The following is an 18,594-nucleotide window of genomic DNA, read 5'->3' on the forward strand; positions in this document are numbered from 1 at the left end:
ACACCGCATGTTCTCACTCATAAGTGGGAGCTGAAAAATGAGAAGACATGGACACAGGGAGGGGAACATCACACACCGGAACCTGTCAGGGGTCAGCGGGGAAAGGGGAGGTAGAGCATTAGGACAAATAGCTAATGCACGCGGGGCTTAAAACCCAGATGAGGGGTTGATAGGGGCAGCAAACCACCATGGCACATGTATACTATGTAACAAAACCTACACATTCTGCACTTAGATCTTGGAACTTAAAGTAAAAAAAAAAGACCACGTCTTATTAAATGACTAAAGGGACACAGAGTGCTCATCTTTGAATAAAAGACTTAGTGATGATATGGTAAATGTCTTCAACATTTGAAGGGATGCTGTGTGTTCACTAGGCTCCATTATGCAAAACTACACAGATGAGCAGAGATTGCAGGAAGATAGATTTTTCTTCTCAAAATAAAGAAGAACTTTCTCATAATCAGTTATTTAAGCAGGTACTGTTTGATGACCACTTACAAGAAATTGTTGATTTCAAATTGCCTTCACTTTGCTAGTAAGGTTTTGTTTTGAATAATGTTCTGTTTTTTGTTTTTGTTTTGTTTTGTTTTAAGACAAAGTCTCACTCTGTTGCCCAGGCTGGAGTGCAGTGGTATGATCTCGGTTCACTGCCAGCTCTGCCTCCCGGGTTTACGCCATTCTCCTGCCTCAGCCTCCTGAGTAGCTGGGCCTACAGGCGCCCGCCACCACGCCCTGGCTCATTTTTTGTATTTTTAGTAGAGATGGGGTTTCATTGTGTTAGCCAGGATGGTCTTGATCTCCTGACCTCGTGATCCGCCACCTTGGCCTCCCAAAGTGCTGGGATTACAGGTGTGAGCCACCACGCCCGGCCATGATGTTCTATTTTAATAACTTGACCCATTCTTGAAGACCCAGAGTAATATAATGTCACAAATAGTTACCCTGGAAAAGTCATTCCTCATAGAAGCAGGTCCAGTTCAAGCCTACAGACAGGATTTTAGTTATAAACAGGATGAGTCTTTAGTTTTAGTAAATCATTTAAGGTGCTTGTAATAACTTTGTCTTAAGTATTATAAAAAAATATATATTAATTACACTTAAATGTCTACTATTTTAGTATATGTATGATTGGGAAGACTGAATTTCTTGAGTAAACTTTAGCACACTGATATATTTGAATGTTTCATAGAATTCTTATACATTTTTTCCTTAGAATTGGCGTGATTTGGATGCAAGAATCACTGATACAGCAAATGAATCCAAAGATAATGTCAGATATTTGTATACTTTGGAAAAAGTGTGTCAACCTCTCTATAACCATGACCTAGTAAGTATGCTTTTAAAGTACAGTTTTGAACTGAGTGCAATGACTCGCACCTGTAATTCTAGCTACTCAGAAGGCTGAGGTGGAAGGATCGCTTGAGCCCAGGAGCGCAAGGGGCTGCAGTGAGCTATGATTGTGCCACTGCATTCCAGCCTGAGTGACAGAGCAAGAAGACTCCATCTCTGAAAAAAAAAAGTACAATTTAAGAAATTAACTTGTATAATTAATGCATTAAAATCTTTAATATGTGTATATTGGGGAAAAACATCCTGCCAAAAGTTATTTAAAGTAATGTATTTTCCTCTTATGTATTTATGAAGAATGATAAACTATATTTAATATTTTAACCCATATTTAAATATATAGTGAATCATTAGTATAATATGAAATAAGCAAGGCAAATATTAACGTATTGTTTACCCTTTGCTGCATAACAAATTACCTCACAACTGAGTGGCTTAAAAACAGTGAGCATTCTCATGTCAGAGTTTCTGTGGCTCAGGAATCCAGGCAAGGCATAGCTAAGAGCTTCTGCTTCAAGGTCTCTCATGAGGTTGCCCAGAGGCTAAGTGGGACTGTGGACTCATCTGAAGTGGGGGGAGGCTGACTGGGGAGAGTCTTCTTCTCAGCTCACTCATGTGGTTATTGGCAGGCCCCAGTCCCTAGCCACATGGGCCTCTCCACCTGGCAACTTGCTTCCCTTGGGGTGAGTGATCCAAGAGTGAGGAGTAGAATGAGAGAACACCCAAGTTGGAATCCACCTTCTTTTTGTAACCTAATCTCTGAAGTGACAGCCCATCATTTCTGTTGTATTCTATTGACTAGAAGCAAGTGAGTCTGGTTCATTCTGGGCAGGTAGGGGAGTATACAAGGGTGTGAGTACTATGTGAGTGAGCATCACTGGGGCCATCTTCGGGGCTGCCTATCAAGGTAGATATTTCCCAGGTTACAGATTAGGAAACCAAACTCATCATGGTGTAGTGACTTTGCCAGCATTGCTCAACTAATCAGGGATGCAGGACAGAACCCATCTTCTAATTTCTAGCCTATTCTTCTCTTAATATTTCCATAGAGATCCTTTAAAGAACATGTTAGCACTACCATTTGCTTTTATTTTTTAAAAGTTTATATTCAAATTTATAATCTGGTATTTCATAGTATTTCATATAAAATATGAAAATTAAAAAAACTCTATCCTTTATTTAATAGAAGGAGAATTCAAGGAAGCTAGTAATTGTTGAGAACTTAGGGCAGGATTTCCCCATTTTGCCTGGATGTCACTTCTTTTGTAAGTCACTTGTAGGCAGGAGGGTTGCCCAGACAGCTGCATTTTTAAAGCTGTTCCCAGGCTTGAGAATCCTTGAACTTTTGTTACAGGCATTGTGCCACATGCTTTAAATATGTTTTCATTCTGTATACACAATGACCCTCATTTCAAAGATTAGGAAACTGAGTTTGAGCATTTCTACGATGATCCGTGGTGGGACAAAATTCGAATCTAGCTGTCTCTAGCATTATGGTCGTATTATTTTTCCACTTTACTATGTTGCTTCTTCAAGGTATTCTCTAAGTTAAAATGCTTCCTCTTCCCTTCCCCTGCTCCCACCACCCTCGGATGGAGTCTCTCTCTGTTGCCCAGGCTGGAGTGCAGTGACGCCATCTCTGCTCACTTCAACCTCCCCCTCCCAGGTTCAAGCAATTCTCCTGACTCGACCTCCTGAGTAGCTGGGGTTACAGGTGCGTGCCACCATGCCCAGCTAATTTTTGTATTTTTAGTAGAGACAAGGTTTCGCCATGTTGGCCAGGCTGGTCTCAAACTCCCAACCTCAAGTGATCTGCCCGCCTCCGCCTCCCAAAGTGCTGGGATTACAGGCGTGAGCCACCGTGCCCGCCCCAGTGCTTTCAAATTAATTTAATTTGTGTCTGATATCTGTATTCAGTATTCTTCACTCTAATTTTTAAAGAAGTAGTCAAATCTTCCATGTAGGTGGCAGCACTGGCCACATGGTTTTGTTGACCAACCTTCTTGGGTCAGTGCAGGTTTCATCCTAGAGGCAGGGAGAAGGAAAGACGTTATGGCCTGTATCACTTAGAGTTGGAGAAGAAGAAGGTGTAGAGGCAGTTCATAATCATTCCAAGAGAGTGTTAGTAGTCAAGAAGTTTAATATGAAAGGGGAGGGAAAAATGTCAGTTGAGAGTCTTGGACAAGTGCATTTCTTACTGCCATGAGGAATCCATCATCCATCAAGGAGCACCACAAGACGGGACAGGAAGACTTTAGAAGCAGAGTCTTTTAATTGAGTCCATAAAGAGATTGTAGATTTTATTTAAAACTTATTAGTGTTATTTGCAAATAATTATGACTGTTTAAAAAATCACAGCTTTATTTTAGATTCAGGGGTACATGTGCAGGTTTGTTACATGGGTACATGACATGATGCTGAGGTTTGGGGTATGGATCCTGTCACCGAGGTAGTGAGTACAGTACACAAGAGGAAGTTTTTCAGCTCACATCTCTCTCCCTTCCTCCCCACCAAGAATTATGACTTTCTTGAACTTCATTCTTCTCATTTTTACCCCTGCTACTAGTAGCTGGACTTGTGTTGTGAACCTTCGTAAAATTTGTTTAATATAAGAACATTTATATCATTTCTTAGGTATTTCTATGCACATGACCCCAAGTAAAGAAAATTAAATTGTATGGTGTTGGAGAAATGGGGCCGTTGCTTGGCTTACTTGGTAGCTCAATGACTTAATTCCCCAACTTTACAATACGAGCAATTAAAATTTCTGTCCAAGAAGAATTAAAATTATTACATGTCACAAGCATTTTGGATTGCTCACAAGATTTGAAGATGCAAATATGAAATACACATAATACCTAAAGCCTACTCCAGGGCTACTGCAAGTAGCTCTTGATGTGAAAAATAATAGAGGAAGTGACTATGGCACAATGTTCACACTTGTCAAATCTGGTGATGGGAGTAGGTGGTCATTATATTATTCTCTGTACTTTTCTATATATTTAAAGCTTTTTATTCTAAAAAGTAAACTCGAAAGAAAGATAGAATACTCTTTATTGCTATCAAGCCTCCAAATTTTAAGGTATACTGATTTCAAATTCTTGATTCAAAAGACTTGTTTTAATTCATATAATTTAAAAATCATTTAGTTCTTATGTTTTTTTCATCCTAGTAATTTTAAAAAACTTTGTTCCATTACTCTAACCATGGATGTACCTTATTATTGTTATTTTGTTGTTGTTGAGCTTTTTATATTCTCTCATGTAGGAAGGTTTCAAGCATTACCTTTTGAAATGACAGAAGTACTAATAGTATTGAGTCATATAATTGCTTCCCACTCATACACCCACTATATCTGTACTTTCAACAACTCCTTTTCCCCCTCGTTTTCTTTATTCTGATTAAAAGTAACCAGCAATTGCTGTTTAGTTCATAACTGTCATTTGGGTAGAAAAGTGCAGGGGATTCATGCTTCCATTTCTGGTTCATGAGTTTTATGTATGTTTCATTTTTTTTTTATCACCCTGGTATTGTGCTTTAGGCATATCTTACTATTATATGTTTCACATATAAGATATCTGAACACTGTGTATAGATGGACAACAGCAGTGCACTCAAGGAGCTACTATTATAAATAATGATGTTTAAAGTTCAGATGAAGGACATTTTCCTGAAGGACCCATTTGATGCCATCCCTGAGCCCTCTTTATTGGAGTTTATTGGTACTTTGTAGACATGACTTAGCAAAGGTGGAAGGGACTCCTTCTAGGCATATTTTTATTAGGATCTTTTTGATCTACAGATACCATATATAATAGGAATTCTGACCTACAAGGTTAACTATAAAGTAATGATGTTAATTTCCGTAAGCCACATAAAACTGATTTAATTATTCCGTAGTGACACCTTACGTCTAGGACATACCATACACTAATCAGTAGTTGTTTTTCTTGGCTGTATTTCTTCCATTGCCAATAAAAAAAGTCTTATATATTTTATCTTATCCCATCAATTAAAAGGAAATTTCCTTGAAGGCAGGGATGCCATTGGCTTTGTCTGTTCTTCCGTAGTGATTTGCATCACGGTTACAAACAGGGTCTCCAAATCTCCACTAGGTACTTACAGCTGCTGGATCTTAGGCAAGGGACTTAACGTCTCTACCTCTCTGTTTTCTCATTTGCAAAATGGGAACAGTGATAATGCTTTATTTCACTCGCGTCCATGTGAAGAGACCACCAAACAGGCTTTGTGTGAGCAATAAAACTTTTTAATCACCTGGGTGCAGGTGGGCTGAGTCCAAAAAGAGAGTCAGCAAAGGGAGATAGGGGTGGGGCCGTTTTATAAGATTTGGGTGGGTAGTGGAAAATTACAGTCAAAAGGGGTTGTTCTCTGGCGGGTAAGGCGGGGGTCACAAGGTGCTCAGTGGGGGAGCTTTTGAGCCAGGATGAGCCAGGAGAAGGAATTTCACAAGGTAATGTCATCAGTTAAGGCAGGAACAAGCCATTTTCACTTCTTTTGTGATTCTTCAGTTACTTCAGGCCATCTGGATGTATACACATGCAGGTCACAGGGGATATGACGGCTTAGCTTAGGCTCAGAGGCCTGACACTTTATTTTACAGATTCTAAGACATTTTTTCACATTTTAGTATCTCTGAACTTAGGACATACTTTAGTCAGTTAGGTTTTATGAATCATTGTGGTTGTGACTTGATACTACCTTAAATTATTAGTTCTGTCCTTGAGGGTGTTTTTTTTTGTTTTGTTTTGGATTTTGGTACCATTCGTATGAATTCAGACTGCAGTTGAGTACCTGTGCATACCTTCTCAAAGAAGCTTGGTTTCTTTCCTCCTCCTGGTAGTATGTACATTTTGTTTCTCTCTTTTTCTCCATGGTTGGTTTATTTCATGCTTACCTTACCAGGGAGGGCCCACTGGTGGCCTGGTATTGTGTAGGAGTTAGATTCCTCATCTTGGGTGTCTTTTTTCTTTCTCAATAGCACAGAAAATAATGGTGCAGTCTTACAATCAGTGATGTTTTATATCTGATGTAATCAAACCTACCTTTCATGGTTGTTGTCAGCATGTCTTAGGATAACATGCTAATGCTCTTAGCCTGGAATATAGTAAGCATTCAGTTTATGTTTGTGATTGTTTTATATCCTTGTTGTACTTGTTCTGCTTTGCTCTATCTTGTTCTACTTGTTTTACTTGTTTGTGTTTTTCTCTTCCACTCTGCTGTGAGCTACTCACGAATAGGTTTGGATTTCTCCCAGTATCTTCAGAGCCTAATGGCACTTGGTAGGATTGCTAAAAGGTGAACTGAGTTGCCTAAAAGAAAGTGAATGCTAGTCTGATTTCTATTTTAGCTAGTTTTCTGACCATAAGAAAGTCACTTTACCCCCTCAAGGTATCAGTTTCTTCACCTTTAAAAAGAGCAGAATGAACTATTAACCTTAAAATTGCTCTCACCTCTAAAATTTAATTTTAGATAAACTTTTAAGTTCAGATTTACAGAAAAGTTGCAATGATAGCACAGAATTCTCTTTACCCAGTTTCTCCTGTTAACATCTTGTATTACCTTTGTTTGTCAAAACTAATGTCCCATTATCTGTTCCAGGGTCTAGTCTAGAATACTGCATTGCATTTAGTAAAATTTGACTTTAAGATAAAAATGCTATACTATTTTGTGCATGTTTAGAATTTTGAGTATTATAGAATATTGGTTATTAAAACTATACGCATATGATGGAATTCACTTAATTTGTTTCAATATTAGGTTTCCATGGCACATGGAATACAAAATTTGATTAATGCCATCAGAATGATTCACGGTGTGTCAAGGTATTATAATACCTCAGAGAGAATGACCTCATTGTTTATCAAGGTAAGTTTCTATGGGAGGAAATTACATGTCATCCTGTGAAAAAGTTAGCAAATCTTTCCTTCTGAGCCCTAGGAAGGGAATTGGGAAGCCTGAGTGCCTCTCAGAGTTTTAGTACTTCCAGTGGGCAAGAAGAGAAAGACGCTGACTGGACTCGGTTGTACTTAATTGAAGGGAGTAATTGGTACTTTTCTGTTTATCAGATGTAAGCCCCAATACTTAAAGAAAATGTGCCTGGTGGCTTTTTAATTTATTCATTTCAAATAGTTTTGATTCTACCCAAGAGATAGGAGTGTGTCTACTATTAACAGTGCTTCTTTAGCTACTCCCATCAGCACTATATTTTGTGTAAAATCTTCCTGTGTAGCACCACATGGTTAATTATTTAAAATAATTTGAAAAATTACTCAGGCAACACATGAAACCAGGCGTAGTGGCTCAGGCTGTAATCCCAGTGCTTTGGGAAGCCAAGGTGGGAGGATCGCTGGAGGTCACGAGTTTGAGACCAACCTGGGCAACATAGGGAGACCCTGGCTCTACAACAAAAATTTTTTAAAGTTAGCTGGGCATGGTGGTGTGTGCCTGTAGTCCTGGCTATTCCAGAGGCTGACGCAGGAGGATTCCTTGAGCCTGGGAGTTCAAGAATGTAGTAAGCTGTGATCACACCATGGCACTCCAGCCTGGGCAAGAGAGTAAGACCCTGTCTCAAAAAACAAACAAACAAACAAACAAAAGCCCCAACAACAGGAAAAAAACCCACATGAATAGAATTTATTTCTAAATTATTCAAGCATAACTAAATATATAAAGTCACAGTCACATTTTAAGTTTTTTTAAAAAGCAAAGTATAGGTTTAATCACTATGTCCTAAATACGACAAGACTCTCAGAATCCTTCCTCTTTACCAGTCTCTCTAATTCTTGACATGATCTCATGTCCCACATTGAGATCATTTTTAGTTCTGACAAAGATTCTTTGCTTGGCTTCTGAATCTTCTGGTAGGCCCATCTGTGCACTTTCTAGTAAAATCTAGTTTGAGCAAAGAACCCTGCTAAGTCAGTTTAGCAAGAACCCGCCATTCTCGATATCTGATGACTCTAGATACCTGATCAGGTTTTCATTCCCCCCGCCCCCCAGGTGTTGTCCAATCCCTTTGGCCTGTCTTCAGCAAGAATCCTGTTAGGTCAGTTTAGCCAAAATCCCCCTTACCTCTGATGTTTCCTCTTAATAATTTTCCACCCACTGACCCCCATCCTGCCCCTTGGCTGTACATTCCTGCTTGCCCACGCTGTGTTCAGAGTTGAGTGCAATCTCTCTTTCCCGCTGCAAGATCCCATTTCAGTGGTCTCTATACCTATCACAATGCTCCTGAATAAAATCTCTTGCTGTGCAAGTATCACTGAATGTTTTTTTAACAGTTCCATATTATTGTTTACATTTTTTTCAACATTGTGAATCAACAAGTATTCAGACTAAAATCCAAGTATTGCTAATTTATTGATTACCGCTGTTTTGTGATTCCCACATCTTTTTCCTTCTTGGATTCATTATTTCTTTTGCTGAGAAAAGTTCTTTCAGAGAGGGTTTCAGGGTGGTGAACTTCCTGGATTTCTAAATGTCTGAAAATCACTTTCATTTTGTGTGATCACTCAAATGCTAGTGTGACTTGGATTTTAAATTCGACATCATTGTCTCCTGGGAAGTTGAAGATATTGCTCAATCATTGTCTAGTATTCAATATTGTTGATGAGAAGCTTGGTGCTAATCTGATTCTTGTTTCCTTTGTAGGTAACTGGTTTTATTCTCCCAGGAATCTTTTAGGATTTTTTCTTTATCTTTGATTTTCTAAAATCTCAAACTTTTTCTTTTACATTTATCTCGTTCTACACTTGCTGAGTTGTCTCAATCCAAAGACTTCATTTCTCGTTTTTTTTGAGACAGAGTCTCGCTGTGTCACACAGGCTGGAGTGCAGTGGCGCAATCTTGGCTCACTGCAAGCTCTGCCTCCCGGGTTCATGCCATTCTCCTGCCTCAGCCTCCCAAGTAGCTGGGACTACAGGTGCTTGCCACCATGCCCGGCTAAGATTTTGTAGTTTTAGTAGAGACGGGGTTTCACTGTGTTAGCCAGGATGGTCTCGATCTCCTGACCTCATGATCCGCCCGCCTCGGCCTCCCAAAGTGCAGGTATTACAGGCGTGGGCCACTGCACCTGGCCTCCTTTCTCTTTATTACTGGGAAACAGTCCTCTTTTGCCTTGGATTATTCCTAGTTCACTGATATGGTTTGGATATTTGTCCCCTCCAAATCTCATGTTGAAATGTGATCCTCAGTGTTGGAGATGGGGCCTGGCAGGAAGTGTCTGGGTCATGGGAGTAGATCCCTCATGAATGGTTTGGTGCCGTCCTTGTGGTAATAAGTTCATGCAACAGCTGATTGTTTAAAAGATCCTGGCATCTCTCTTTTGCTTGCTCTCATATGAGGCCAGTTCCCACTTTGCTTTCGACCATGACTGTAAGCTTCCTGGGGCTGTCATCAGAAGCAGATGCCGGCGCTATGCTTCGTGTACAGCCTACAGAGCTGTGGGCCAAATAAGCCTCTTTTCTCTATAAATTACCCATTCTCAGGTGTTCCTTGATAGCAATGTAAATGGACTAACACACCTACCCATTCAATTTATTCTTTCCCCTTGCATCTAACTTCCATTTCTCTTAATTTTTTTTCTTCCGTCTTTGCCCTTTTCTGGCTCACTCATTTGCTCTTCATTTTTGTACCAATTGATGTTTAGTTCATCAGTAGAATTTCTTTTAAAATTCTGAGAATGAAAATTCCAATTTCAAGTTCTCTAGGTTTTTTTTTATGTTATTATTATTATTTTTTATTTTTAGAGACAGAGTCTCATTCTGTTTCTCAGGCTGGCCTTGAACTCCTGGGCTCAAGTGATCTGCCCACCTTGGCCTCCCAAAGTGCTGGGATTACAGGCATGAGCCACTGCACTTGGCCCATAGGTTTACTCTTTATCATGTTTTTATGCTTGTGGTTTGAAATTTATATATAAATATTATTTCTCTTTTTACGTATAATTATTTTGTACCTGTATTTATTTTAGGTAACAAATCAAATGGTAACAGCATGTAAAGCATATATTACTGATGGAGGATTAAACCATGTATGGGATCAGGAAACGCCAGTGGTACTAAAGAAAATTCAGGTTTGTAGAAGTACTTTTATTTTCATAAATTAAATCTTTTCCCATCCTGCCTAATTTTACTTTGTTTATTCACAAAATATGTTAACTGAAAAAACTTCCTGCAGAGTGGTGTTGAGAATATAAAAAGAATACAATTCTCATTATCTATTTCCCTTTATATTTAGTGCTCCTCTTAGGGTATAATTTAATTTTCATCTTCTCCATCGCTGCCTGTGTTAGACTCCTGTGTGCCATTTCATATGCTCTGGCCACTACATCTCATTCCAGTCCCTGTTGTAATTAAAATTTTTGCCTTTTTTTGCACTGGTTAGGATTACCATGTATCCTTAAATAAACACGGTAGTAGTTGGCATCCTAATTTTGATCCTGGTTTAGAAAACAATGTTTCTAACATTTCCCTGATTTAGTTGGATGCTTTTGTAAGTTTTAAATATATCTTCGATCAGATTAGTTTAGTACCAAGATACAGTTTTTAAAGTTATGAATGGGTTTTGAAAATTGTCTTCTTGGCGGGGCGCGGTGGCTCAAGCCTGTAATCCCAGCACTTTGGGAGGCCGAGACGGGCGGATCACGAGGTCAGGAGATTGAGACCATCCTGGCTAACACGGTGAAACCCCGTCTCTACTAATAAAAAAAAAAAATTAGCCGGGCGATGTGGCGGGCGCCTGTAGTCCCAGCTACTCAGGAGGCTGAGGCAGGAGAATGGCGTAAACCCGGGAGGCGGAGCTTGCAGTGAGCTGAGATCCGGCCACTGCACTCCAGCCTGGGCGACAGAGCGAGACTCCGTCTCAAAAAAAAAAAAAAAAAAAAGAAAAATTGTCTTCTGGACATATTGATTGAGATGCTTATAGAATTTTGCTCCTCAGTCTGTTAATGTGATAGATGACATTTTTAGACTTTCTAAAACTGTCCTAACGTTTCTGGGATAAACTCAACTTGGTCAACTTGGTCATGGTGTAATTATCTTTTTAAAAGCCACTCAAGTTCAGTTTGCTACAGTTTTGTTTGGGATTTTCGGGAACTGTATTGGTGAGGGAGAGAGCCTATAATTTTCCTTTCTCATACTGACCTTGTCTGTGTTTTTGGCATTAATGTCTCAGAATGAATGGAGGGTGGGGGGAAGTATTCCTCCTTTTTCCATTTTCTGAAAAAGTTTGTATAAAATTAAAGTGACCTGCTTATTGAAAGTTTGAAAGAAATGGCCACAGCAAGAAGGCTCCTTCTGGAAGTGGTTATTGGTCATCTCTGTGTGCAGGTTCCCTGGTCTTCGTAGTGCCAAAGTGTGTGGCTTGAACAGGGAGGTCAAGTTTGAAAAGTAACGTAGTGCCCTCCACCCAGGGTGGGAACCATTATTCCTGCAGATCTGGTGCTGACTGCCATCCTGGCCAGGGCACTGCTATCACCCCTGCTCTGACCTCTGAACTGGAGGATAAGAAGAGGAAGAATTGCATTTAGTGTTTCTCATGCTGAAAACAGTTGATTCCAAGGACTGGAAGAATCAGGATCATTATACAGTTCTTGGACTTAGCCATGTAAGATACAAAGCTACACAGAGACACATCAAAGCAGCTCATAAAGCAGTGGTTTTAAAACATCATGGAAAGCAGCCGGTGAACCAATAAAGGAAAGAGATAATGACTACTTCACTTGCATCACTAAAATTATAAAATGTATGACCCAGTGAAAAGAGGAGCATTTAACAATGTAGATCATACATTTGGAAACTCGGTTCCTTCTAAAAGTGAAGCAAGGGACAGTTTCTTTGAAGTGTTTTTCTCACTATTCAAAAATAATTCCAGATGGTCAAAAAAAAGTTTCTAAACCAGGTGTTATGAATTTATGAATTCATCATTTTATTCCTTCTGGTGTAGTTTTTATACTTGGACAGATTTTTCTTATTTAGATACAGAAGGAAAAAAGCAGAATATTGTGACAAGAGAGGGATTGAAAAGAAGAACAGAGCAACAAGAGCACAAAGAAAGAAAGAAGAAATGAATTGAAAACATTAGTTGATAATACACATAGCTGTGATACAAGGATAAAAAAATTCAAAGAAGAGAAAGCCAAGGTCAGACGCAGTGGCTCATGCCTGTGACTCCAGCACTTTGGGAGGCTGAGGAGGGTAGATCGCTTGAGCCCAGGAGCTCGCGACCAGCGTGGGCAACATGATGAAACCCTGTCTCTACAAAAAATTAGCCAGGGGTGTTGGTGCACACCTGTAATCCCAGCAACTTGGGAGGCTGAGGTGGGAGAATTGTTTGAGCCTGGGAGGCTGAGGCTGCAGTGAGGTGAGCCATGATCGTGCCACTGCACTCCAGCTTGGGTGACAGAACAAGACTGTCTCAACATAAAAAAAAAAAAAAAAAAAGAGAGAGAGAAAGCCAAGAAAGAAGCAAGATAGAAGAGGCAAGAGGCTACAGAAAAGCAAAGACAAGCTGAATTAAAAGCTGCTTGAATAGCTAAGGAGGAAGAAGAGGAAGTTAAACAATAAGCATTGTTGGCAAAGAAGGGAAAAGATATCCAGAAAAGAGTCATTAAAAGGAAAAGAAACCTTCAAAATTCAAGGAAGACCTGAAATCACTTTTTCTGACAATAAGTGGAAAAGGTAGAAGAAGTGGGAAAACTTTGTGATAGGTTTCAACTAGCAAGTTTACAACACTTCAGTGAAATACCTCATCTACAAAAATCTAGGAATGGCTGCTCTGGTAAAAACGGAAGAAATAAATGAGCCAATTAGAATGGAGAAAGAGGAAGGGGAGGCTTGTGTGTGTGACAAGCGTCAAAGAATGCAGAGAAATCAACTGTCAAAGGTGGAAATGGCAGTAAAAATTGGTCAGAGGAGCATTGGTCTGCAGTTACTAATTAAAGCCACAGGCCCCTTTTCTGCATGAACTAATTCAATATGGGAAGTTATTACCAATTATATGAACACACATTGTTTTTCTGGAGTCAAGAGAACTTATTGGCAAAGAAAATTGAGCCTCTGAAAACTTGACCCTCATAAAAAAAAAAAGATGACAAAAAAGGCTTTGGATAATTTTTAAAAGAACATGGAGTAGTCTCTCAAGTACATGAAGTAGACTTCCTTCAGATGCACCTGAAAGATGAGGAAAAATAGAGGGAGCAGTACCTGGCAAGACAAAAGAGGACCTCAAGAAATGATATAAAGAAGTTGTTGAGGTGGTAAAGGCAATGAAATGCCCAGGAGCAACTGCTGAATGCAAATGGAGCCGAGAAGTGACATATGGACAGTCTTTGTTGTGTATGCATTTAAAAAATAAAACTGATAATTGGAGATTCTGAGCATCTTTTCAAATGCCTGCTGGCTATTTGTATGTTTCCTTTTTAGAAATGTCTTTTCAGGTCCTCTGCCCATTTTTTAAATATTTTTTTTTTTTGAGATGGAGTCTCGCTCTGTCGCCCAGGCTGGAGTGCAGTGGCACGATCTCGGCTCACTGCAACCTTCACTTCCCAGGTTCAAGCAATTCTCCTGTCTCAGCCTCCTGAGTAGATGGGATTACAGATGCCTGCCACCACGCCCAGTTAAGTTTTGTATTTTTAGTAGAGACAGGGTTTCACCATGTTGGCCAGGCTGGTCTTGAACTCCTGACCTCAAGTGATCCTCCTGCCTCAGTCTCCCAAAGTGTTGGGATCACAGGTGTGAGCCACCATGCCTGGCTTCGTTTGTTCATTTTAAAATCAGGTTATTTATTTTCTTCCTATTGAGTTGTTTGAGTTCCTTATATGTTTTGGGAATAAACCTCTTATTAGATATATGGTTTGCAAATACTGTCTTCCAGTCTATAGGTTGTCTCTTCACTCTGTTTTCTTTTCTGCGCAAAAGCTTTATAGTTTGATACAATCTCATTTGTTATTTTTGCCTTTGTTTCCTGTACGTTTAGGGTCACATCCAAAAAATCAATGCCAAGTAGCTTTTCCCCAACATTTTCCTCTAGTAATTTTAGAGTTTCAGGTCTTATCTTTACATTTTTAATCAACTTTAAGTTGACTTTTGTATGTCATGTGAAACAATGGTTCAATTTTATTGTTTTGCATGTGGATATCCAGTTTTCCCAAGACCATTTATTGAAGAGACTGCCCTCTCCTCATTGTGTGTTCTTGGCACCTTTGTCAAAGATCAGTTGACCATAATGCCTGGATTTATTTCTGGGTTCTCTATTCTGTTTCGTTGGTCGATGTGTCTGTTTTTATGCCAGTACCATGCTGTTTTGATTACTGTAGCTTGGTAGTATATACAAATATACTATGGTATAAAATCAGGCAGTGTGATGCCTCCAGCTTTGCAAATTAAAAACCACAATGAAGTATCATCTCACATCTGTTAGAATGCCTACTACAGAAAAAGACAAATGATAACAAGTGTTGGTGAGACTGTGCATGCTCTTGGTAGGAATGTAAATTAGTATAGTCATTATGATACATAGTATAGAGGTTCCCCCCAATATTAAAACTAGAACTACCATATGATCCTGCAGTCTCATTTCTGGGTAAATATTTAAAGGAAATGATGTAACTGTCTCAAAGAGATATCTGTATTCTTATATTAATTGCAACATTATTCACAATAGCCAAGATATGGAAACAACCTAAGTGCCTGTTGACAGATGAATGGATAAAGAATATGTGGTATATAGGGTATGTATGTATGTATATATATATATGCGTTTGTGTGTGTGTGTGCATGGATGCATATATATAATGGAATATTATTCAGTCTTTACAAAGAAGGAAATATTGTCATTTTTGACAACATGGCTGAACTTTATTTCATTATGCTAAGTGAAATAAGCCAGACACAGAAAGACAAATACTGCCTTTTTTCATCTATATGTAGAATCTAAAAAAGTCAAACTCTTAGAAGCGGAGAGTAGAATGGTGGTTACCAGCGGCTGGAGAGGGATGGCACAATGACGAGACATTGGTGAAAGAGTACAAATTTTCAGTTGCGCAGGATGAATGAATTCTGGAGATCTAATGTACTGTATGATGACTATAGTTCACAATACCGTTTTGTTTTTGTTTTTTGAGACAAGGTCTGGCTCTATTGCTCAGGCTGGAGTGCACTGGTGCCATCTCAGCTCAATGCAACCTCTGCCTCCTGGGCTCAAGCCATCCTCCTATCTCAGCCTCCCTAGTAGCTGGGACTACAGGCATATACCATGTATTGCATACTTGACATTTGCTAAGAAAGTAGGTCACACCCCCCCCCCGAAAAGTAACTCACACCCCCCACCCCAAAAAGTAACTGTGTGAGATGAGGATATGCTAATTAGCTTGATTTTGGTAAACATTTCACAATGTATACATCTTTTAAAACATCATTTTGTGTATCTTAAATATATACAATTTTTATTTGTCAATTGTTCCTCAATAAATCAGGAAAAAAATAAAGCTGGAAATACTGAACAAAAAGCAAGTCTGATAGAACTCATCTGTTAAGCATTTTCTTTGTGAAAAGATTTTTAATTTTCTGCTTCTCTTTTGTATAATTAAAAATTTTTAATTATGATAAAAATAGCATAAAATTTACCATTTTAACCATACAATTGAGTGACATTAACTACATTCACAATGTTTTGCAACCATCACTGCTGTCCATTTCAGAACTTTTTCATCATTCTAAACTGAAACTCTGTAGCCATTAAATAATTCCCCAAACTCAGGCCAGGCACGGTGGCTCACGCCTGTAATCCCAGCACTTTGGGAGGCTGAGGCAGGCGGATCACCTGAGGTTAGGAGTTCGAGACCAGCCTGGCCAACATGGTGAAACCCTGTCTCTACTAAAAATACAAAAATTAGCCAGGCGTGGTGACAGGCTCCTGTAGTCCCAGCTACTCAGGAGAATCACTTGAACCCGGGAGGTGGAGGTTGCAGCAAACCGAGATGGCGCCATTGCACTCCGGCCTGGGCGACAAGAGCAAAACTCCATCTCAGAAAAAATAAAATAAATAAATAGATTCCCCAAACTCTCTTCCCTAGCCCCTAGTAACTTGTATTGACTGTCTGTCTTTATGAATTTGCCTACTCTAGGTACCTCAAATAAGTAGAGTTAAACAATATTTGTTTTTTTGTGTCTGGTTTATTTCACTTAGTGTAATATTTTCATCTATGTTCTAGTATGTATCAGAATTTCATTCCCTTTCATGGCTGAGTAATATATTCCATTGTATGTATAGCCCATATATTTTTATCCATTCCTCTGCTGATGCACATCTGGCTATTGTGAATTATGTGCTTATGAACATTGGTGTGTAAGTATCTGTTTGAGTCCCTGCTATCAGTTCTGCTGGGTGTATTCCTAGAAGGAAATTGTTGGGTCATACGGTAATTCTATGTTTAACTTTTTGAGTTCCTGCCAAACAGTTTTCCACAGTGGCTGCACCATTTTACATTTCCACCAGCAATGCAGGAGGGTTCCAATTTCTTCATTTCCTTGCTAACACTTTTTATTTTCTGTCATTTTGATAAGAGCCATTCTAATGTGTATGGAGTGAAGTGACATCTCATTGTGGTTTTGATTTGCTTTCCCTAGTGGCTAGTGATGGCTGAGCATCTTTTCATATGCTTATTGGCCCTTTGTACATCTTTGCAGAAATATTTACTTAGGCCCTTTATCCATTTTTGAATTGGGTTGTTTGGTTTCTTTTGGTGGTGGTTGTTGAGTTGTAGGATTTCTTTATATATTCCGGATATTAATTCCTTATCATATATATGCTTTGCAAATATACTATTGCTTATTTATTTATTTTACTTGTTCATTTTGAGACAAAGCCTCACTCTGTCACCCAGGCTGGAGTGCAGTAGCATGATCAAGCTCACTGTGTCCTTGACCTCCTGGGCTCAAGGGATCCTCCCACCTTTGCCTCCTAAGTAGCTGGGACCACGGGTGCATGCCATCACACCCGGGTAATTTTTTTATTATTGTAGAGACAAGGTTTTGCTGTGTTTCTCAGGTGGTCTCAAACTCCTGAGCTTAAGCAATCATCCTGCCTTTGCCTACCAAAGTGGTGGGATTACAGGCATGAGCCACCACACCTGGCCTGTTTATTAAAAAAACTATTTGACTATACTTTCTATTTCTTTTTGAGTCAGTTTTAGTAAGTTGATATTCTTGGGGAACTTCCCCTAATTGTCTAAAATTTGTAATTTATTGACTTAATGTTGATAATATTCTCTTACTAATCTTTGTCTTACTATATAAGATGTCCCCTTATTTGCTAATATTCTTTATCTTCTTTCTGTTTTCCTAATCATTCTTGCTCCCCTCATTCCCAGATTCAAAACAACTTATCATCTTCCTAGGAGTTTCTCATTTCTGTTGTTTTTGTTATTACTTGCAGGATTCCATGTTTTCCTCTAGAGTTTCTCTTACATTATTTTTGGGAATAGGAGTCAGAAATTACTCCCCCCAAGTTTGCCAATTGGCAGGAACCATAACTCTTTACATAGAATTTAGCAATGTAGTCTCATTATTCTTTTAAGATCCTCAAGATTACTAGCCATTTACTGACTGAATTAGAAATGGGAACTTGATTTTCTTAATTCTAGTTCAATGTTTCTATTACATCTGAAATGTTTTTAGGAAACTTTCAGTGTATACTTTTTAGGAATAGTTTTTATATGAGTTGGAGGAAACAATGAGAATTGTTATTCAGAATCTTATCTGAGAACTGTTATTCAGAGCCAACTCATTAAAACTTTTTTTTATTATACTTTTAAGTTCTGGGATACATGTGCAGAATGTGCAGGTTTGTTACATAGGTATTCACATGCCATGGTGGTTTGCTGCACCCGCCAACCTGTCATCTACATTGGGTATTTTTCCTAATGCTATCCCTCCCCTAGCTCCCTAAAGCCAACTCGTTTTTGTTGAATGAGTGAAAAATAATCAGATACCTCAACGAGAGCAATGAGAATTGTTTTGGAGATTGTGATAGAGGAAAGAATGAGACCAATTATTCTCAAATCTGAATATTTATAGGAATCACTATAGGAGAACTAGTTAAAAATGTAGATTTCTGAGTCTCACTTGCAGAAAGTCTGATTTAGTGGCTTCATTGGGCAGAATAACGGCCCCCAAAGACGTCTGTGTGCTTATCCTCAGAACATATCCATAGGTTATGTTACATATG

General features: G+C 39.0%; 1 protein-coding gene across 3 annotated transcripts in view; it reads left to right on the forward strand.

Moving 5' to 3' along the window:
• The window catches only part of DNAH8 (dynein axonemal heavy chain 8), a 332,681-nt gene that overhangs the window by 37,127 nt on the left and 276,960 nt on the right, over positions 1-18,594 (forward strand). For all 3 annotated transcript variants that reach the window (XM_010389720.2, XM_030929346.1, XM_010389721.2), the window contains 3 exons: positions 1,217-1,330; positions 7,129-7,236; positions 10,340-10,441. In XM_010389720.2, the coding sequence (XP_010388022.2) occupies positions 1,217-1,330; positions 7,129-7,236; positions 10,340-10,441 (324 nt within the window). The remainder of the gene's footprint in view (positions 1-1,216; positions 1,331-7,128; positions 7,237-10,339; positions 10,442-18,594) is intronic.

This window comes from Rhinopithecus roxellana, chromosome 4 (genome assembly GCF_007565055.1).
Source record: "Rhinopithecus roxellana isolate Shanxi Qingling chromosome 4, ASM756505v1, whole genome shotgun sequence".
NCBI lineage: Eukaryota > Metazoa > Chordata > Mammalia > Primates > Cercopithecidae > Rhinopithecus > Rhinopithecus roxellana.